At 39.7% G+C, this 23,576-nt stretch overlaps 1 protein-coding gene across 2 annotated transcripts in view; it reads right to left on the bottom strand.

The window, feature by feature from the left end:
* edil3a (EGF-like repeats and discoidin I-like domains 3a) overlaps positions 1-23,576 on the bottom strand; it is a 104,642-nt gene that overhangs the window by 45,066 nt on the left and 36,000 nt on the right. For both annotated transcript variants that reach the window (XM_020594556.1, XM_020594557.1), the window contains exon 4: positions 6,103-6,216. In XM_020594556.1, coding sequence (XP_020450212.1) covers positions 6,103-6,216 — 114 coding nt within the window. The remainder of the gene's footprint in view (positions 1-6,102; positions 6,217-23,576) is intronic.

Below are 23,576 nucleotides of genomic sequence, written 5' to 3'. Positions count from 1 at the left end.
TATGTAGGAATTTCGACATATATAAGTCGGAATTTCGATTTAGCTATGTAGTTATTCCGACTTAGCTAAGTCGAAATTCTGACATAGCTAAATTAGAATTTCTACTTAGATTTACTTAAGTCATTATTTCTACTTAGCTATGTCGGAATTTCGACTTAGCTATGTCAGAATTTCGACTTAGCTAAGTCGGAGTAACTGGCGGGAATGGGCTTCCATAGCTTTGCTTTTCCACTCTATGTATTTTTCCTAGTTTTGGAGGTGAGGCTGTGCTCCTCACACACACACACTCAGCTAAGCAGAGGACATCAAGTCAGTATGTCATGATTCGGTTCCGCTGCTTCCTGTCCGGCTTTTATTTTGACGTTACTTCCTGTTTTTGTTTCACCTTAGTTTCGGTCTTTTTACGTTCTTAATCACTCACATTAGATTCACCTGCTTCCGATTAGTTTGCACCACGTTATAAGCAGCCTTCACCCATTAATCTCTGCCAGATTGTTCTAGACCCCAGCTCTGACTTTCCAGCACTATTTTCGGTATTTGTGTTTCTGACCCAGACTGTTTCTTTGGATTATTCTGTTCTGCCTTGCCCTCAAAACCCGGACTGCTTCTAGGTGTATCGGCTTAACATACTTATCTTTGGACAACGTATTTTGGATCACCTCTGTATGTGTTTGCTGGCTCTGACCTCTGACTGCTAATAAGGACATGTGAGTTTTGTGTTTTTCACCGTGTCTTGTATGTTTTTTTGTTTTTTTTTTTGTTCTACGTTAGTTCTCTTAATAAAGAGACGGTTTTGTTTTACACTTCCTCGTCTGGCTATTTAATTGAGTTCACCTAACACTTTTTTGCTGCATCGCGCGCCGTTTCTGACAAAAATGCCATTACCGCCTTCACATAATATTCTCAGGCTGATTTCTGGCATGCTATGGCACAGCCAGAAAATGTACAGCTGCTTAATCTGCAACATCCAATGTGTGTAGGGGACTTGCCCACACATGTGATGTGGGTTGAAGGAACTAGTACAGTGAGAGCAGATGACGAGGCCTCGCACAGAAGTGCATTCTAGGCATTCTGCCATATGTTGTGTACACTACATTCACTGTGGAGCTGATGTATACTTATGTCTTAAAGGGGAATCCCACACTTATTTAATCACAAGAATTATTACCCAGCTTGTAAAAAATAAATAACATTTGACAGAAAATAATTCAAGATCACCAGGATATTTTCAACTTTGGCTTAAACACTACAAATTCTTAGCTGAAAGTCTTACATAGTGGGCCTTGTAAGTTTGTAAGATGTAGGAGTTTATCAGTCAGGTGGGTGAAATTAAAGATGCAAGTGAGTTGCATTATAGGAAAAGTAAGTTTCAATGTATTTGTAACTCAAATCATACTAGGGATAAACAATATATCCAGGGCCTCTGCTTCTTCAGTTTTTACCATTAGTTTTTTTTATTTTATTTGACAAGTTCCCTAACTTCACTGTGACTGGGATATTCCTTTAATAATTAAAGCTACAAACCAGTGCTTTTAATTCTTCTAAATGGATACTGAGACTGGTAATAAGATAAACCTCTTAATAGTCTGCTGGGATCTGTTGGAGCTACTCTTCCAGTTTAGGAGTCACATCTCCAAATGCCTCTACCACTCTAAATTCCTGGTCCTATCTGGTTTGGTAGACCCCTGCTTCGATTGATCTGGTACTTAGTGCCTGTTCTTGTGCTGCTATGATCAGTGACTCAGTGCAGTGCTGTCCAATAGATCAGTCTTTTCCAGCCACTGGTAGGATTTCGTAGTATCAGCCACCTCAGTTATCTGTTGGTACATCCCATGCAGGACATTGTAATGCCATGACACTTTCTCTGGTTGGTCTTCAGTCCCAGTCTGTTGCTGTCTCAAACTTTCTCTCAGCAGCTTGTTTTTGGCTGTTGGTAGCTCTGCTCTTGAACTTGTATCTGTACCCACTTATTTTGATGATCTGATTTAGGGGGTTCAGGCCTATATAGAACAGCAGCGGAGACGGTGCTTTACCTTGCTACAGTGCCTTGCGAAAGTATTCGGCCCCCTTGAACTTTGCGACCTTTTGCCACATTTCAGGCTTCAAACATAAAGATATAAAACTGTAATTTTTTGCGAAGAATCAACAACAAGTGGGACACAATCATGAAGTGGAATGAAATTTATTGGATATTTCAAACTTTTTTAACAAATAAAAAACTGAAAAATTGGGCGTGCAAAATTATTCAGCCCCTTTACTTTCAGTGCAGCAAACTCTCTAAAGAAGTTCAGTGAGGATCTCTGAATGATCCAATGTTGACCTAAATGACAAAGGATGATAAATAGAATCCACCTGTGTGTAATCAAGTCTCCATATAAATGCACCTGCACTGTGATAGTCTCAGAGGTCCGTTTAAAGCGCAGAGAGCATCATGAAGAACAAGGAACACACCAGGCAGGTCCGAGATACTGTTGTGGAGAAGTTTAAAGCCGGATTTGGATACAAAAAGATTTCCCAAGCTTTAAACATCCCAAGGAGCACTGTGCAAGCGATAATATTGAAATGGAAGGAGTATCAGACCACTGCAAATCTACCAAGACCTGGCCGTCCCTCTAAACTTTCAGCTCATACAAGGAGAAGACTGATCAGAGATGCAGCCAAGCGGCCCATGATCACTCTGGATGAACTGCAGAGATCTACAGCTGAGGTGGGAGACTCTGTCCATAGGACAACAATCAGTCGTATACTGCACAAATCTGGCCTTTATGGAAGAGTGGCAAGAAGAAAGCCATTTCTTAAAGATATCCATAAAAAGTGTTGTTTAAAGTTTGCCACAAGCCACCTGGGAGACACACCAAACATGTGGAAGAAGGTGCTCTGGTCAGATGAAACCAAAATCGAACTTTTTGGCAACAATGCAAAATGTTATGTTTGGCGTAAAAGCAACACCGCTCATCACCCTGAACACACCATCCCCACTGTCAAACATGGTGGTGGCAGCATCATGGTTTGGGCCTGCTTTTCTTTAGCAGGGACAGGGAAGATGGTTAAAATTGATGGGAAGATGGATGGAGCCACATACAGGACCATTCTGGAAGGAAACCTGATGGAGTCTGCAAAAGACCTGAGCCTGGGACGGAGATTTGTCTTCCAACAAGACAATGATCCAAAACATAAGGCAAAATCTACAATGGAATGGTTCACAAATAAACATATCCAGGTGTTAGAATGGTCAAGTCAAAGTCCAGACCTGAATCCAATCGAGAATCTGTGGAAAGAACTGAAAACTGCTGTTCACAAATGCTCTCCATCCAACCTCACTGAGCTCGAGCTGTTTTGCAAGGAGGCATGGGCAAAAATTTCAGTCTCTCGATGTGCAAAACTGATAGAGACATACCCCAAGCGATTTACAGCTGTAATCGCAGCAAAAGGTGGCGCTACAACGTATTAACTTAAGGGGGTTGAATAATTTTGCACGCCCAATTTTTCAGTTTTTTATTTGTTAAAAAAGTTTGAAATATCCAATAAATTTCGTTCCACTTCATGATTGTGTCCCACTTGTTGTTGATTCTTCACAAAAAATTACAGTTTTATATCTTTATGTTTGAAGCCTGAAATGTGGTAAAAGGTCGCAAAGTTCAAGGGGGCCGAATACTTTCGCAAGGCACTGTATATGCCACACTTGATGTTCACTTGTGCGATTGGTTCAGAGCTGACTTCCAGGGTTGTTCTCCACAGTCCCACTGAGTTCTTGATGAAGGTCCTTAGTGTCCTGTTGACTTTCTATAGTGCCAGGCAGATCCATGTGTGTGGCACTGAGTCTTAGGCTTTCCTGTAGTAAATCCAGGCTGTACTCAGGCTGGTCTGTCTGGATCTTAAGTCATTGGATTGGTGACTGCTCTATCTATCAGCAGCTGGTGTTTTGAGCCTCTGGTGGTGTTCCTTCTGAGCTGTGCTCATATACTGGTTCGTGTGGACCTGTAGCTTATGTACAGCCTGTAGCCTGATAGGACCTTCCATGTTGTGGAGTGGCAGGTTATTGGTTGTTGGATGGTGTTGTTCGCTTGCAGAGGTCTTTCATTATCAGCACTCTCGTCCCTTGTGTTACCCAGTCTGGGTGAGGGCCTGCTGCTAGCAGCTGGTTCATCTGTGCTGCTAGGCCTTTGTGCACCACTATTATTTTCTTTAGCTAGGAGCTGTGGATCATGTCTGGAATGGGCAAGTCATCTTGATCTTCTACATAAAGCAGCTTTGTCACAAAAATTTGTTAAGTCTGAAGGTCTGTGGCTAGGACTGTGATATGTTAAGCCCTTCTCCAGCACACTGGATTTCAAATGAAAGGAAAAAAAAAACTGATGATTAACTTAAGGGGTATTTGGGTTTGTTTACATCAGTCTAGGACTTATGAACCTTTTCACCCTAAGGGAATATGAATAAAAAGGACTACAGTTTCTTTACAGTTTATCTACTGTAGTGTGGCTGTAAACACCATCAAATTAAAGATGGGAGTCATCACTTTCACCTCATAGCCATTGTTTCATTCCAAATTTAATGTGTCAAAGCACAGAGCTACAACAATCCATCATAATGCCATAGAACCTTTGTTGAAACAACTTTAAGAACTACGAATGAATTATGGTTGTATGATATACTGCACAAATGTTGGATATATATGGAAAGAAACATATAATGGAGTGTAGCATATGTCAGCAAGAATAAAAATTTCTTAAGTTTTTCACTCACTACACAGGCTTAATCAATCAGTCTGTGCCTCTTGTCTCCTTTCTATTCACAGATTTCTCTCTGCCTTCTGCCATTTCAATTATGACAGCAACTCCCCAAATTTCTGGTTTTCTGATGCAGACTTGTTCAAAAGAGGTCTAGTCTGCTGCAGAACAACTGTGCTGTACCTAAGATTGAAAAACTGATGAATTAATTTGTGAGTAGCAGTGCAGGGGTGGCTCAGGGCTGATACATTCATCCTAGTATGTTCCTAGACTAAACTAAATCCTGACAATAACATAAACACATGAATCCCCTTTGAGCTCTCAGGCATCTTGAAAAGAAGAAAGTCTCTCCTGATAAGACAGAAGCTCTCTCTCTTTCCTCACAGCCACTAGGCTAAGAATGAAAACATAAATATAAATGAACTTAGAACTTGCAAGTACAACATGCCTGTGACTTTGCAGCCCTAACCATGTTTTTAATATTATGCTTGTTTGTCTGAATGTGCATAATTTGAGCATTTAGTTCTTGTTGTTCATTTTTTCTATTAATTGAATATAATGAGAAGATTGAATTTATTTTTATGATGTTGACAGTTTAAATGAATGGGCTGTGCACATGTTTGCATCTGTTATGTTGCTTAGATCTTATTCACATTACATTGGTTTTGAATATCAGCTAGAATCAGAGTAATACAATTCATCACTGATAATTGATCTGGACGAATTTTAGGATATACAGCACTAACCTTTAATCCAAGGTTCAAACATGAACATTGTGTTGAATATGAAAACATCAGTTATTCAAGCTTTAAAGAAATAATTAATTTATATTCTACAATAAACAAGAGGAATTTCGGTTTATGTGGATACTTCCCTGGAATCATTCCCCTCCAGAGATCAATTTATAGCTGATGTAAATTCTTGGATGTAATCAAGCGAGAAGTACTTAACAGAACAAAACAAAAAAAAAACAAAACAAAAAAAAAATTCAGGTATGCAGTTAAACAAAAACCTTGCAGGTTACTTTCAACCCAAACAAATCTGCCAATAATAATAGTAATAATAATAATAATAAAAACAATATCAATGGGAACACATTTATGAAATATTTAAAAACAAAGAAATACCCTCAAGACTTAATAAATCGGTAAAACAACTGAAAAGTTTTCATAAAAGGTCAGTGCCACATTCACTGAAGCTCAGTTCTGTGTTTTTATGGGAATTACCAGCAAACTGTCTTTGATCGATCAGTTTGCTTGGCTAATACTACCCACTGTGCAATCACCTGCAGTATCAGGTGTGTTGTTAAAATCAATGAGAAGTTGTAAAAAAGTTAAAAAACAAACATTAGGGAAAAAGAAACATGAGCACTTACTGTATTGGCAGTTCCTCCCCATGTACTCCCCTGGGCATTCGCAGGAATAGTTGGCAACCAGATCTGTGCAAATGCCCCCGTTCTTGCATGGGTCCCTTTCACATTCATTGATATCTGGAAGAGTCGAGAAAGAAGAAAAGAAAAGTGCATTCATTTATTTGAAGCTGACATGTAGACAATTAAAAAGACCTCATCCTCATTAGAATGCATTGGTAGGGAGCATACATTGACTTTTTCCTATTATTTGATTGTGTCTGCCCATTGAAACTCTCACAAAGACACTTATTTCTTGAAACTACAGTAATAAATCACATACCTGCTCGAGAGCTCACTAATGCTAGAACAGAGACCCAAGTTTTTAGATGTTAAGAATAATTAACTTAATGTACTTTTTTTGTAATTTAGGTAATTCACCCAGTGTGCTTTGCAACGGGAGCACTGAACAGAAACTATGCTTGCTTAATTCTAACAATCGCTACTGGACAACAGTTATAACATTTATAACAATTGTTACCATTTGTTGATTACAGTTACTGATGTTGGCCAGTTAATAGAAATGTTAGAATAATGCTAGATTAGCTATTAGAAAATGAATGATGTTTGTAAGAATAAAGAATTAAAATGTCGATTAAATCAACTTTGGCTGTTAAGCAAAGGTTTTCACTGGGGTTTTGCACATGTAAAATTGAAAAATTAAAATACTTAAGCAGAAGAACTACCTACTTATTTTGTTTAACCATTACTTAGTGGCAAATCACATGAACTGCAACTGGACCCATTTATTGTGAGTAAACACCTGCACTAAACTGCAAATAGCAATGACACAAAATTTTGTACCACTGTTTTGTAAACTTGCATCCTCAGTCCTTTCACTCACAGAAACAAAAACAAGATCAGAATAGACTATCGATATGATAAATTATTACCAGTTAACATCTAGTGTACAGCCATCTTTGCTCTTTAATTGCTCTCTGAAGTATCTGATTGATTCAGACTGACTGACCCCCCCCAGCTGCACCCATCTCAGCCATTTACACTCGCTTCTATTAAAGGCCTGCTACAGAAACAGTTAGGTGAAAGGAGATTATGACAGTTACAATACTTAATCATACTGGACTACATTACATTTAGAGGTGTGTCTATATTTTTGGCCCCCCTCACCTACATGCCTGAGTTGGTCAGAATATTAAGAACACCTTTGAATATACTGTAGTCCAGTACCATCATGAACTATGACCTCCATAACAAACATATAATTGAATTTATACATTTGTGACAATTTCACCAAAAACTGAAATATTTTGAGCTTCAAATACACACACATCTCTCACTCTCTCTCCACTTTTGTTTATTTATTTATTTTTTGCTATATGGCAATTTCAGTGAAGTAAAGATGATGCTACAAATGTGATGTGACTCAACTTGTTTATCTGCATCATTGTTGGAAGGACTGAAGAAAACATTCATACTAGTCAGCATGCGTCTTGTGGCAAAAGAGTTGAATTTCACAAAAACACTACTCTTGAAAGACAGACACCAATTATGTTAATCAAACACTAACTGCAGGGTTCACTCGGGTTTGATTATAATGGAACATGTAAATTATAACTGAGAAAGGTATTTACCTCATTATTTGCATTATCAAGCTGTGAAGATTCATACATATGACATTCATTGTTAGGGGTGTTGCCTTATGTTTGCATTTTGCCATTGCACAGATGGTTTGTGATGGGCTACTTGTCTGTTTGTGCAAGTTGATGTGTAGCTGTTTTTCAGTGTCTATTCCCCAAGACATTTTCAAAGCAATTTAATACAAAGCCATTAAAGCCCCAATTTGCAGTTTGTGCATAGCCCTCCTGTCCCCAAAATTACATCAGGGTTAGCTCAAAATTTGTCTGCAGTCTGCTGGGGACCATGTAGTTGAGTCTCTGTGGTTTGCATCATGGAGGCTCAACGGTTATGATACTAAATATGGACTCAGGCTTAAAACGGAAGGTTGGAGACATTTGGAGACTTACTCAGACATTTGCATAACTAAAAAAAAAACCAGAATTCTAACTGAACATAATAAAATAGATAAGATTTATCTGATGTATGTTATTGTATAAAATTATAATGAAAAATATATTTGGTCAGGTATTTTGTCAAGATCTAAATTCTGCCTGATTGCATGTAAGGAAGCTAATCACTCAAAGACCAGGTCTGTCATTGATGAGGTGGATCTGGGAGGTTCAACCATCTCTCTGCTTGCTACATTTAGACACAAATTATACACTAATCAAGTTTAATTGTACTTCTCTGTAACTGATCCCAGTAACTATATTGTTTCAGATGTGATTCAGAACCATGCTTAAAGCCAATTTCCACATTTACCTGTGCTCTTTCTTTCTTTCCTATGCTCCAGCCTTGACTGTAACTGTGCTATGATCAGCCAGCACATGACTGTCTTATGTAATTACAAAACAAATAGCAGCCAGCAAGACTACAAGAAATTAGCCTCCTACTGACAACACATTTTTAGCTCAGAAATGAATAAACAATCACTTGTCAGAAGGAAGCATCTTGATTGTGGGAGGTTACTGCAATCAAGGGGAATTATTTTTTTAATTATTTCCCCTTCAAGGGGCGTTACAATTCAGTTAAAAACCTGCCTTGATGTATAAAGAAACACAATGGTCAATCCTTGTTCAGCAATTCAGCTCTTCTGTTATTTTAATGGCTCTAATCTTCTAGAACCACTAACTGTTAACAACTGTGCCAGCAACAACAGAAATACTACTGTTATTAATCAAAAGAAGAAACATCGTTCATGCATTTTGGAGCAGAGTAATTTTCTCTGTGAATATTTAGTCTTTACTAATTGCCTTAATGGAACACTAAAATGGAGACGTGATTTTACATGTGTAAACACTGAGATATAATGCGACAAGTGAATGTAGGTTCATCTCTGGATAAATACAGTAGCATTAATGTGAATATCTGAACATAAATAGCTCAAATGATGCAGTCACACAGCTTACTTTTTAGTATAATATGTGGAATGTGAAAAGTGTGCCCTCTATAGAGACTGTTTACTTAAATCTATATATAGAAACAGGTATGCAACAGAAAACAAACAACCAAACAAAACAATGAGATCTAGTGTAATCTACTGTTATGTCACCACAGCAATAATGCTGCTTAGTAAAGTAATGTTGTTATATTTAAAGTTCATATCCTGCTTTGTTGTCATTACTAGGTTCAAATACAGAGGTGAGCCAAATGGACAAGCTACTCAAATCGCCTGAAGCGCAACACGTACCACGATGAGAGCTAAACACAGCTGACCCATCTTGCGCTTTGCTTCCGTTTTATGAGGGGCCATCAGCCCTGGGAGATCAGTGCAGAGAAAATGAGACTTAAAAGCAGTGTATTGCCAGTAAATCAGGTGGGAGAAAGGGGATTACTTCAGGGACCGCAGTTAATCCACCTGGTAAAAACTAGACAAGAGCGGAGAAGAGATGCACAGAGAGGATGGGAGGGACAGAGAGTGAGGGGAGAGGGTGAAACATGTGCTAGCCCATTGGTCAGATAAATAAACGTCTTTAGCATTCTGAATTTAAATGTCATTAAAGCCGCAAACTAGATAAAAACAACATTTTGCAATTGATGTCTTCAATTTAATTTGAGGGGTGCTTTCACAGTTATAATGATTTAACAAGCCAGTTCAACACACTGGTCCTCCAGTAATAATATTTTAATGAAGCTTCGTTCATTTTTCGTTCGTTCAGTTTTTGTTCAGACTTTTCTAACAAGTGCATTACAATGGATTGTAATACTTTTCAAAGTGTTAATGCCATTTGCCCTCTCACTGTATTTAAAATAATGGAGAAAGTGTAATACAATATATTTTCACTATCTACAGATCAACAAATAATAGTGTCCAAAAGAAAATGAACAATATAGTGAACAGTACAGTAATGTAAAAGTGTTGGCTTCATTTTAACCACCACTTTAGTTTCACATTAATGACTAGATTGTACATCACTGTGAAATTTAATAAATTAATTGGTTGTTAATGCGGGCATATTGAAATTAAGATTAATAAAGGTAATCAGGAAATACCATAGACTTCATCAGTGTGTTGCACAATACCTCATAAAAACCTCAACCCTGAAATGTATTTCTTCAGTATCTGGACAGACCCTCATCAGGCTCTCACCGGTTCACTGGAATGTCTTACTCACTGGCTTTGCACCTCTCTTGCTTCCCAAAAAGTGTCTCAGTTGAACAATAATGAGAGCAATGAATAGCACTATGTGTCAGGAACTACCGCTGGCTGCCAGTGCTAAATTGGCTACGGTGTGTCCAGGGAGCAGGAACAAGGCTGGAGAGGTCACCTGCGTCCTCTCCAGTGGGCTGCACTGACCTCTACAGAACCTACACCAGCTGCAGCCACACAAACACACAGCCCAATGAATCCGCTTCCCAGTTCAGTCAACAGTAGAGGTACCGTGTCCAATATGAACAAAGACGGGTCAGAACAACACCATTTAACATCTAAAGTGACTGGTGTATAACATTTGTAGGTACATTTTTAGGCTGTTCAAAGCGCCAGAGCTGACTATGGCTAGCAGTTAAATCTAGGCTGCAGAATGTCAGCCCCTGTGGATGTTTGTTAGCTAGATTGTCCAATAAGTCAATGTGCAAGACAAGTTGTGTGTCCATGCTTGTAGATGAGAAAGTGACATTACAGCTAGAAAGCTAATGTTTGCTATGGTTCACAGCTTTTGATTCTTGTTTGTGTACAGGCTGCTGTTTGGCTGTCGGGCATGAGACAGCATCATGCCAATGATCAAACAACAACGATGACTGCTTTATGCAAATTCAGAAAAAAAAATACAAAACAAACAAACAAACATTTTGAGTGGCTACATGCTCATTCTCCATCTTTGGTACTATGTGCTTTCCCATCAGTAGATTACAGAGGAATTAGAATTTACAGAACTGACTTGTATTAAAATCAGCAATTTAATTTCGGCTGGACCTACACTTAGACATGCAGTAGCAACATCCTAAGTCCAAACTGATGCCAACAACAATAGGATTCACACAAACGATTGAAATAAATGCCTGCTAAGAGCTTGTAATCCTCTCACACTTTTCAATCCCCAATCTTAATTAGCACAATGAAAGGTAATGTCCGAGCAGGATTGCCCCGACACCTCATCCGCTTCCTTCATTAAGTTGAAGTCAGATGCTGGGTAAAACTGGGTAAAGCCCCCCACCACCACCCTCCATCCCCAGGCCAGTACATCATAAGCTGCACAACTGCAGACTGTGTTTTTGTATGAGGAGATGCGCCATCGTGCTACATCTCTGCAGCTGGAGTCAGTTTAGCACTCATGCACAGTTTCCCCTGGGGAGCTTCCATCTGTTCATTTTTTTTAATGTCACTGAACCAGCAGACCCACAAATATTTGGTAAATAAGCTGATCCTCTTGACCTCTCAGTGTAAGCAAAGAGCAGTGGTTTGACCTCTGTGGTCAGCAGTCGACAGGGATTAGGTGGACAATGGGTTGCTTATGCCTGCCACATAGTTAACCTCTGACTTTGAACACTTATACTTGCTTAGAAGCACTTGTTCTGTTTTATTTTATGGTGCTGAGGGTTCTTCCTGGGACAAGCTGCTGCTGCTGATGCCCTATGATTCATGGCGGTCCTAGATGTTGGATGTGATACTGAAAAAATATTGCAATCATTAGGGGAAAAATGAAAAACACGCAGCCAATGATTTACATTACTTGGATGCTAGTCTTAGTAGGAAGAATGTAAATCATTATCTTATAGGCTCTGCGACAGAGCACTTTATAAAGGAATTTATGAGATAAAGAATTTATGAGAATTTCATGTCTGAGGATAAAGATAGCCACGTGTATGAGCTCCACCTCAAGGTCATAATACACAACACTAGGTCTAGGGTTGTACACTGTACATACTGAACAGCATGTGGTGTTATTCAGTGACCACACAGACACATGTAAGGCCACAGAACATATGATTTTCATTCATACCCCAAAAACAGCATGCACTGTAAACAGAACTGCACATTTTATGCTGCGCATGCCATGTTATACGTGCTAATTGTGTATTAACACGTGAACAATATAAGCGCATGTTCAGCAGATGTGCAGCAATAACATGCTGTCCTGTGTTCATTTATCCTGTGATGCAATCCTTATGCTTATTTATTTTGTAAATATTGTTTTTCCCCACTCATTTTTGGCAGTTTGATGTAACACAGCACCCACTTGGAGGAGGCGAAGATAAAGGAACCATCTGCTCCTATTTTGGCGGGGAAAACAGGACACCTCTGCAGGTTCTATGCACAGAGTGAAGGCTTTATTACCAATGAAAGTCTAAATACAACACGTTATATATTACACTGTATCTCCTGTGAGTATGCTTGCTTATCATTCTTTTTTTATGATTGAATGCTCGCATACATTTTAGCATATACTGTAGATGCAATGCAGATGCATAAACACACACTGTACAATAACTACGTTAAATATATTATTGCCTTTCTATATGAATTCCAGAGAGGATCGTTCTATGACACTACTGTACTAGTGCTAAATATGTCCTCAGAGCTGCACTGTCATTTGGCAATCTGCCTTGGATGTTGTGTTTGACACATTCTGGTGCACTAAAATGTGTCTAGTCCAGTACACAAGGCCAAGACAAGCCCTGTCTCTCCAAGTTGAGTCAGAGACTGAAGAAGGAAGTGCCTGTCTTCACTGTCAGTCTAGCCTGTCAATCCTTGCCTCACCCATACCACTGAAGTGACTATCAATGCATATGACAGGATTTTCTATTCAGGGTCTGCTGAAGTCACACAAGCAGCTGAAAGTGAGATTTAACATTATCTGGTCTGTCCTTGAAATCCTTGCTTTCATTGTGATATATTGATCCCAGGTCATATGCATCAAGGCTTAGCAGGAACACCGATTTCATCTTTCAACTGTTTTACAGAGTTCTCAAATCTCACTTCATATGCAGGTTACTTTAGACAGTGGAACATGCTGTATGTTTAAAGGGATATGATTGATGCATGAAGCTGTGAACGCAGGATTAAAAATAGTATATTGCAAGGACACGGTTTTTGAAGTGGGATTAACCCACTGAGAAGTTATTCACAGCTGCACTCCAACAGCCCTTGAAAAGGCACCTTAGGATGCATTGCATAGAGGTTTGTTAATCTGAGAAGCCAAACACTCATCATTTTGAAGACATGTAGACCGGGAGGCTCGGCTGAAGCTGGGATGTACAGAATGTGAAGAGCCCTCAGCTCAGAGGCAGAATGACACTCGAAGGAGTGTCATTTTAAGCTTAGAGATGGAGCCTCCACAGCAGTTACGTGACAGAAATACCGATCTACGTACTCTGGAACAACAGAGTCTGATCCAAAAGCTCTTTAATATCATTGAGGTACGCTTATACACAAACATTTGTTATTGTAAATAGCACTTAAATGCATTAGTTTTGCCATGGTGCTAGCATGGCTAAAATGTATTCACCATCAAATAGAAGCCGATAAATCCATAATTATAATAAAACTAAGAACACTGCAGGGCATGACATGAAAACAAGTAGACATAAAAGGGTTTAACAAGTTTTGTTTAAAACAAAGCATCCAAAAAAAAGTTGCATCATGTCCAAATACTTATCCACTAAAAACATGGTTTCAGTAAAGGTCAGATTCTGAATGACTTACAGACTTACTTGCAGAATTTAATATTAAGATGCATCAGTGGTTTCAGCAGAAAGTCATTCCACACTGATTTATTAATCCATTTCATTTCTGACCCGCTCTCTGAACCACCCTTTTCTGTGTCTAATGAACACAAGAAGAGATTTCATGATTGCTTTAGTAAAAACGTGCTATCATCCCAATAACAGCCATGCACACATCTACTGTATATCTTTTCTTTCATGCTGAGTCATATTTATGATTAAATCATAAGTGGAATAAAAATAGACAGTAAGGTACCATGCTAGGCAAGAACCAGACAAAATCCTATGTTATGGTTTACAAACTGCACATTCTCATGACCAGACTTAATCTCTTCTTCAGTCACACTGAATGAACTCAGTGAACAAAAATGACACTAATTTGGCCACACAGTGACCATCCTGAATTAATGCAGCACGGTGTGGTCAGGCTGAACATTTATCAGTGTTTGGTTTTGGCTCGCAAAAGCCCTGGGCAGGACTCAATCTCAACTCTTTTCCGCCACCTGGGATTTGGAAATTCATCTCTATTTATGCTTTGGCCATCTGCCAATAGGTCCATCCTTGGTGCAGAGTCCAGGAGGTGACAGTGAAACTCAAGTGACTGAAGAGGCCTAACATAATTAGGCTCTGGTAACAGCTTTTTCCCTGCAACTCCTCCACGGGAAGGATAAACCAGGTGAATGGGTGCTTAGGGAGTGGGAACACACAAGAGACAGAAAAGCCTAAATAATACTAAAAGCTTTTTTGGCAATTATCATGTGATTTCCTTGCTGTTTCAAAGACTTTTGTTCCTTGTCGTTTTCACTTTGCAAACACGTTTCTTTTTTTCTAAAGGAACATAAGTGAAGAAATCTAGGATACACAGTACCAAAACCTGTTCTGAGGCATGTCCACATTCACATTATTCCCTTGAAGACTATGTTTTGCTAACAAGACTGCACTTCACTCTGTTTTATATACAGTACTGTAACTTCAATTTCCTGAATGCATTCTGTGCCACTGCATTAAGGTTTAACAGCAAAGTTGGATTGCAGGGAAAAAAAAAAGAAATAAAACTGCCTCACCTGTAATTTTGCTAGAAAAGCACCACCTTGCCAAAGGTCATCTTACTGAAAGTGTGTTTCTACAGCAGTTTTTATTTGGCAGGATTTGCAAAACTGGAAAGCACATGGCAAAGGTGATGTATCCCTTTTATGTAATCAATGATGAGCCAGAGCACAGACAAATGCTCTGGCATGAATAAGGCTAACACCAACATGACCAGGGCCAAGCACAGATGGATCCTGGTAAAAAGTGTCTGTTGCCACTCTTTGTATTCAAGTCAAAGATGGCAAGTTCTCATCTGCCAACAAAAGGTTCTATGCAGAAGGATAGATAAAATACTGTAACGTCAGGTGGATTGAAGGAGCCGGAGAACAGTTTGCCCTTTTCTGCGCTCTCGTGTGCAATTTTATTGCACACACAAGTGGGGAACACACAGCAACACAGAACACAGTGAGCACTGCATCTCAAACCAAACCCAGAACTATATACCTCCCAGGCCCAGTGGGCATTATGGGAGATTCCGCCAAGTGTCTCTCTGCTCCCCAATGCTACAACATCTATGTCAGTGCAACAGCGAAAGAGACCCTAAACATCTTCATTCCAGCTTATTTCCCCAGCTTGTTGTCCAAAATGCCTTCTGACAGAGGTGAGATGAGGTCAGCTCCTCCTGGGATGGAGAAAGGGGCAGCAGGATACCTGAGAACATAGACGTTTGAAGTACAACACTGATCTTTGACTGGGTCTCCATTACTTTTTGAATACATGTACACACTAAGAAAAACCCACACACCATAGTGTATAGCTGAAAGAAATATTCCCTATTAATAAAATACACTTTTACTGTTATTGTAGTATACATTACCATGTAAACTCCTTTTAAACATCTGTTCCATAACTGCCTTTATGTTATCTTTATTTTAAATAATGCAAATGCACATGGCAGATTCTGCCCGATGAACAAAGGGAGTGTTCAAAATGATCAGTCCTTTATTAAGTGCAAAAAAAAAGAAAAGAAAGAGAAAGGCAAACATTTAGCTTACATATTAATAAGCAATTTGCTACTATTTATTGCTCCTTATATGTACAATTATCACAGGAGTTGACATACTGCTACCTAAAGACTGATTTCTTTGTGTGTACACACCACAGGGGGCCACACTCCAGCTGCTGAGAATCAAGGCAAGACCATCCTTTCAGGCACCTACACATTCCATCAGGGTTCCAACAAAATGGGCAAAACCAGACTTACTCCAAAGAAAACAACAATTATCATCAGTGGTGCAACCCACTTCAAATGAACCATTTATAGCATTATATGCTCACACTTTACTGTAGGTACAGCAGGCTAAAACATATACAGTGTAATAGAACAGCCCTGCAATAAAGCCTCCCTTCACGGAGGCGATTGACTCAGCTGTGTAATCATTTTGGAGGGTGTAGTTTGTGCTGCTGTTAATTTGTACTGTTATAAAGAGAGGTGTTTCAGTTATTTTGCCTAGCCTTACTGATATACATTTGGTTGTAAAATTATTAGATACACCTGAAAGTAAAACACAATACAATCCAACAGCACCACACACACACACTACACCTTCCAGTGATCATACTGTTGAATCCAAACCTTGCATTCTTTTCTATGTGGAGTAATTTCCTTGCTCAAATATATTGATGAATGCCTTTTGTTATCAGAGAGAGAAGCTGAAAGTAAAGTTTTCAAAGTAAATGTGGATGCTGAGGTTTCACTTTTAAATATCCCATCCAATTAGGTATTAAAGCCGTTTTAGACACCAAGCTCTGAACACACACTAGATAAAACACATAAAAACATGAAAGTTGTCTGGAGGATGGAATGACCAACCAGATTCTAACTGAACCACTACATAAAGAGGTGCTCTTTTGTTTCCAGTGACATAAATGTGTTTTGCTTTGAAAGAAGAAAGACCAAATGTGCAGTGAGCTAAAACAACACGCCTGCTGGCCCACAAGCATATCCATTTTTCCATTTTGATCTGCAGAGACTCCTGTGAGACAGAAAAGGGGACACACAAACATACACTCTGTCTCTCCATGAGTTGTTGATCACTGGCGTCTGTCGGTTTGGCTGTGTGATTGCAGTGGCTTCTTTGAATGTTTGGTGGACTACGAACCCTTCCCCCAGGATTTTCTACTCTCATCTCTTCCTGTAAATGTAGCTTTCTAGCCACAGACTGAGAGCTGCGGGTGGGCTGTGGGCTTGTGAACATAATGTTGAGAAAGTGTCTGGAAATGACCGTGTCCTCCACACAGCTTTACATCACAGTAGTGCAGCCGTGGGGAGAACCTTGAGGCTCACAATAGTTCTGAGGCCACTTCAGGTAGCAGGGCACTTTTTTAGATGATGACCTTGGGAAACTCGAGCACGAGTCAATCTGTCCTAACAGGATAAACAATGTGAGATTTCTGAAGAATGTCACAAAATGCAATGAACACTCTTGAGTGAATAACCTAAAGAAAAACTAGGATATGTTGCTGTAGTGATTTGCTTATGCTGTAAACGGTTAGACTGAAATAATCACTAGTTATGTGTGTAAGTTTATTAAATCAGAGAAAACATCCTGGTTCTTCATGCTAATTTATGCATATAAAAATAAATGTGGCGTGCAGTTTGGCATAATTTCAGAAAAACTTCCCAACTCTTGTAACCCAGAGGCTGTTAAGACGATACAGAGCTACAAGAACAGACCTCAGGCACTGTGACTAAACTGATGCCTCTTGTTTATTTTGAAAATGTGTTAACTTTCCAAAGACAAAATATTCCTTCCTTACTGTATCATGGAAAAGTTTTTCCCTTAAACGTTTTTCACTAACTTTTAGTTCTACTTAAATCAATCTTAATCCATTTACCTAATCCTGTCCCCAAAACATATTTTTTTCAAACTCAAGTGAAAATCCTTTCTAAAACTAAATTCAGCTGTTCATTTGATCTAAAACATTTTCTGTACATGAACAGCTCTGTCCCTGAGCAATAAACAAAAAAGCAACAGCACTTTGTGCAGCTTCACTTCTGAGGTGACTAGGAAGCAGATTTTATGGACTTAATTTACAAGATAATTTATTGGAAATTGGGGTTTTCTGGTGAAAATAATGTTCCAACTGGCCCAGTCCTACCACAACCCCACCAGTCACTCTCCACCCCACCTGTCCTGTCTTGGTGGCCCCAATGGGGCGATATGCCGGCTGACAAGAACTCCCTCCTTCCCTCCCTCCCACTGCTGTCACAACATACTGTTGATCTGCTGCTACAAAGTCACCTCCTATGATGCAGTGGCAGGTTTGAGAAGGGCAAGTCAGGTAACCACTCAGACAGGAAACAGTAAAGTCAAGTAGTGGGTGTTCATCGGGGCGGAGGGGGCGCTGGGAGAAACTGTCGCACCTGTGCCTGACAAACAAAGCCTATTGTTGAAGTCAAATGTTGAGGGTTAAGATGCCCCTTTGACACACAGTCATGCTGCCTCAGATCTTAGGGCTATTGCTGTCATGTCATCTTGCTCTTAAGAAGTAAAGTGAGCACAACATGCAGATGGAATTTAAGTGGGATCCCTATTTAACTTACCAACTCTTGTGTCAAACAACCTGGTGAAACATTAGGGAGAAAAATAATTAAATAAATGTGATGTTACCTGCTGTAAAATACACTAAAGAGCTAACTAATGGAGTTCTAAATGTTGTAGCAAAGAGCAGCCCACAGGGCAAGTCCATATGGAGTCTCTTTTTTTTCTCCTGAGCTGATGAAAGGCAGTCTGTGAGCTGCCCCAGGTGAACCGACTAACAGTAATGGCTCCTTGTGGTCTTATATTGCACCACAGCCATAAACACTGGCTGATTATCCTGTGGCAAGATGCTGTGGAGGCAGCAGGGCTAAAACAGCATGATAGCAGCTGTCAATACATGATCAAACACAGGCCTCGTTTTTAAAAAATCTCACACATCCTGCATTTAGCCTCAATCAATCTTTCTCTGCTGGTGTGCGTCAGAGAGAAAGGCAAAGACATGTATTGATCAAAAAAGCACACTGGAACCTGCTCAAAGGACTTGCCATGGAACGATGGAAAGAGACTGAGTTGGAGAACAAACACCAGTCATACATAAGTAATTTAGCCAAATTAAATTAATATATTCTTGTCTTTTACAGTGCCTGTGTATGTTTCTGGATAAATAATGCCCTGGACAAAACAGTTTCTCTGTAGCTCAAACGTTCTTTGTGATATGCAGTGAGCTCCACGTACAATATCACTGAGTGAGAGCTTAAAGGAACCAGACAAAAGCAACATCTTTCAAAGAGAGCAAATAAGAAGGAGCTGCAAAAACCTGTGATCACGTTCCCCTACTCTGGCAAGTTTCCAGTATAGAATTGAACATTTTGTTGTATCAAATCAAATGATGTTATTTGTATCAACCTCAATACAAGATGGCCTGTTATACAAGACTAATTATGGTGAGACACTAGAGTAAAAACCAGTGCAAAAAATGCCTCAGTAAAAATCCCAACAGTTTATACTTTATTTGTCCTTGATAGACTGAGAATGTGTGCCCTAAAAATGATCTGCAACCTCATGACGACGGAGGCAATCTGTCCCAATCTTCACACTGTGACAGTTCATTACAGTGTTTGGCTACTTGCCCAATAACGTGGCACTTGTTCTCTTGTCACCACAGGGACATGACGCCACACTATTTGAAAGATGAATGACTGTGGGATAATAAGGGCTCTAATAATAAAATGAGTGACACTAACTCAAAGCTTACCCTGATTTTCTCAGGTGGTGTTGAAAGTTAGACTTGGTGAAACATATACCAGTATTCGACAGTTGCAATTAACAAGTAAGATCAATGCTTTGAAAGCTTTGTGGTAAAACTCAGTTCTACACATGGAAATTATTACTGGAAAGAGAAAAAGATACCTCTGGAATTTAGTCAACATATTTACAGGAAATGTTTTTTTTTGTTTGTTTGTTTTTTTTGGATTGTATTGTATTTTAGTGTTACCCTTCATCCTATGTTGGAAATGATCCAGTGTTTTAAATAAGCACTGGCCCAGGCTGATGTTTAGCTTTGTATATTGTATACTATACAGATGCAGGATAAAATATGTGTAGTCCAGCCCTGGGTTTGTACTTGTTACTCTTACTATCTCTTTGCTCTGTCAGGGCCAAATCCAATTTCACACCTCTGAATGTTAGCTTAAATACATGCACTACATACAGTATCCCTGCTTGTTAGAGCAGTTTTATGAAGCATAGCCAGGAATGATGTTGCACATGAGCAGCTAGGATAAGTACAAGCTATTCCAGTTTCTCAGATAGAGTGTGCACTTAATTTTGTTGATTTTTGTTTTAAAGAATGCAACTGTTGATGAGTCAATACAGAGTACTGAGACTTCCACAATCAGGGTGGATATCAGACAGTTACAGCTGAAGGTGATGGCAGTGTGCAGTCCCAGCAGTAAAGTGAAAGCTTCATATGTTTGAGGTCTCTCAGCATCTCCGTGTGTAACTTCATATTTACAGAAGGAATTCATTCCAAGCGGGAGACATCCATCTTGTTGCAACAGCTGTGAGCCCAGTAAAGCAAAGACTAATGAATGTATTGATTGATTCAGAGTATCGACAGAGGCAATACTTAAAAAGCTATGTACTATTTTGAACTGTCACTAGCAGTGAAAAGGGGTACATCATTATCTAGCCATTCAATTAGGTGATATTTATTAAAATAACACAGTAAGAATGATTGTTCATCAGGACTAAAATGGCCATTGTTTTGTGTTGTTACCATTCTTTCTCAATTTTTCCTTTTCATTAAACCTGTCATCCAATAAAAGCCAGCAAATACCACAACAAAGCCAGCTAAGCTGTCATCCTAAAAGGAACAGTTATTTATGTGCCTTTATCATTTAATTGCAGGTCTTACCCAGACACTAGATTTGATTATTAATGTCTTCAGATACAGACTTCTCCTTCTCTCTCACCCACTCCTTTCCATTCATCTCTAATGACCATGTGGAAAACTGGCAGACGTGAATGTGTATTCAGACCATATCAAATCAGTTTCTCACCACCCCAAGGGCTTAATGGGAAACAGTAACTGAATTATGGCATGCTAGCCAGTTGCGCTTATTTGTGGATGGAGACAAACACAATGACATACAGTTTATATACAGCGACTTGCCCCATTTCCTTTTATGTTTTGTACAGTTTAATAATATGGAAAAACAAAAAAGCAATGATGTGGAAAGATAAATAATGACTGACACTCACTGTCTCCAAATAAAAGCCTGTTCCTTTGTTTTCAGTTGACTGTTAAACTGCTGTTTTTAACCTTGGTGGAAACACAGCAGAGTTGTGACTCAGATGAAAATAGTTTCTGTTATGTACTGGTTAACATCTCTGTTTCTCTCTCTGCGTTTATCCCTCTCTCTCTTTTAAACCAATAAGGATCCATCTCACCACACAGATGATACATTTAATCCACTACTTACAAGCACACCTGCGATGAAGGACAACTGTGTGGTGCAGGCTAATGCAATGGTTAGCCAAGCACACACACACACACACACACACACAGGCAGGGCAACCACAGGATGTGGCCTATATTTCATACTGCAGGATTTAGCAAGATTTAACACTTACAGATAAAGCTATATGTTATTTCCAAATCCTGGGACCTATTCAAAAGGCAGGGTATGAATGTATATCTGTATCTGTATTTCTGGCTAGCTGAGGTTGATCCGACCTGTCATATGACATCAGTTCTTTTACAATCAAATCGACACATTAACTAGGTTTCACTTCCTGGCAGTAAACAACAGGCTTTTTTGGCAACTGCTGAGCACAGTAACTACTGCTGAAAATACCTAAAACAGAAAGAGAGAAAACTGTCTAGAAAAAAACAAACTGTAACTTAACTTTCTGAAATGCCAAAACAGCTCAGTCTGGCTGTTCCTTGTTGTTGCAGTAAACAGATATAAAATCCAACAGCTCGGTAGTTGGTTGTGGAATTTAAGGAGAAAGGATGGGGAACACTTTGCAGCAATCAATATAGGTTTTCATTCTTTTAAGTAAAGCAGCATAGATGATTTCTCATAACTTTCTTTGAAAAATGCTTTCATTTACATAAAACCTCTAATTACCTCATGGTGCAAAGCCAGCAAGGCACTTATGCAGCTGCAGTGACATTTTTGTCCTTTATGTGCACTTCTCTTTTAAACTGTTGCTGGTGTTGGTTGCACCAACATGTGCATTAGTGATTATCCTTGTGTCCAGTTTCAGGGCATTACAGGCTTAAGGGTTTAGAGAGTGAGTTAAAAGACAAAACACATCCGGGCCTGTTATTAGGGCTTGGTACCCAATCTCCAATTGCGGGGGTGATGGTGATGATATCTCCCCCCTGATATATCCCACCTGACCCTGACCACATCCTCCGTATGTAACCCCTCTCACTGGGGTTACCTGTATAGTAGCATTCCAATAGTTCCCAGCTGACCTGAGATTGAAGATCATGAGCAAGATGGACACCTGGCACTCCCGTGGCCAGTTATCAAGACTCAGTGAAATGTCTTCTGAAAGTCTGCTAGAGGATGTGAATGCAGCACTAAGAACAATCCCTACTACGACCATCACTGAGACCAACAAGCTCATATACACCACAGCAACCATGATCCTTGAGATGCTTGGTTATAAGTTCAACAAAGGCCGGAACAGTATCCTCCATATAGAAGGAGGTTGGAGACCAAGATTAAGGCAGCAAGGAGAGAAGTTAGCACTGGCCTTTAGGGTTGGTAGCTGCCAGGATGCTGGTTCGAGTGTTCAGCTTACAAACCATACTGTAGACAGAAGAGAGAATCAACAAGAATAATATGTGTACATTAGGTTTTTATAGAAACAGGTCCATTTTGGAAATAGACTTGAGCAGGCTGTTAGTGACAAACTAGACACCCACTCCAGTCAATATAGTGGATGGATGGTATTTATGGGGTATAACACCAAACAAACAACAACAGACTTTTCTGGAAGAGCATATAGGAGAAGGAGGCATCACACAACAACAATGCCCAGTGGCTGGGGGGCCTAAGAGCAGACCACAGCAATCTCCCTGCACAAGACCCAGTAATCATCACAATGGCAGACATTCAAGAGAGGGTATGAAGTATGAAGAGCTGGACAACACCAAGCCCTGACATGATCCACGCCTACTGGTTAAAGAAGCTAACTTCACTCCATGAGCGCCTGGCGGGACAAATGAACCAGCTACTAATGGATGAAACCCACCCTGAGTGGTTAACTGAAGGCTGGACAGTCCTGATTCCGAAGGACCCTCAGAAGGGAGCAGTACTATCCAACTACCGCCCAATAACCTGCCTCTGCACAACATGGAAGATCCTGTCAGTCATCATAGCAGCTAACATGAGCAGGCACATGGCTCAATACATGAGCAGGGCCCAGAAAGGAATTGGCAATAACACCAGAGGAGCAAAGCACCAGCTACTGGTTGATAAAGTACTCACCCAAGACTGCAAGACCAGGCATACCAACCTGTGCACTGCCTGGATTGACTACAAGAAAGCCTATGACTCAATGCCTCACACATGGATCCTGGAATGCTTGGAACTGTACAACATC

This window comes from Monopterus albus, unplaced genomic scaffold (assembly GCF_001952655.1).
Source record: "Monopterus albus unplaced genomic scaffold, M_albus_1.0 scaffold23.1, whole genome shotgun sequence".
In the NCBI taxonomy this organism is placed as follows: Eukaryota; Metazoa; Chordata; class Actinopteri; order Synbranchiformes; family Synbranchidae; genus Monopterus; species Monopterus albus.
The sequence above is the reverse complement of the archived record's forward strand: the minus strand, read 5'-3'. Positions and strand labels throughout refer to the sequence as shown.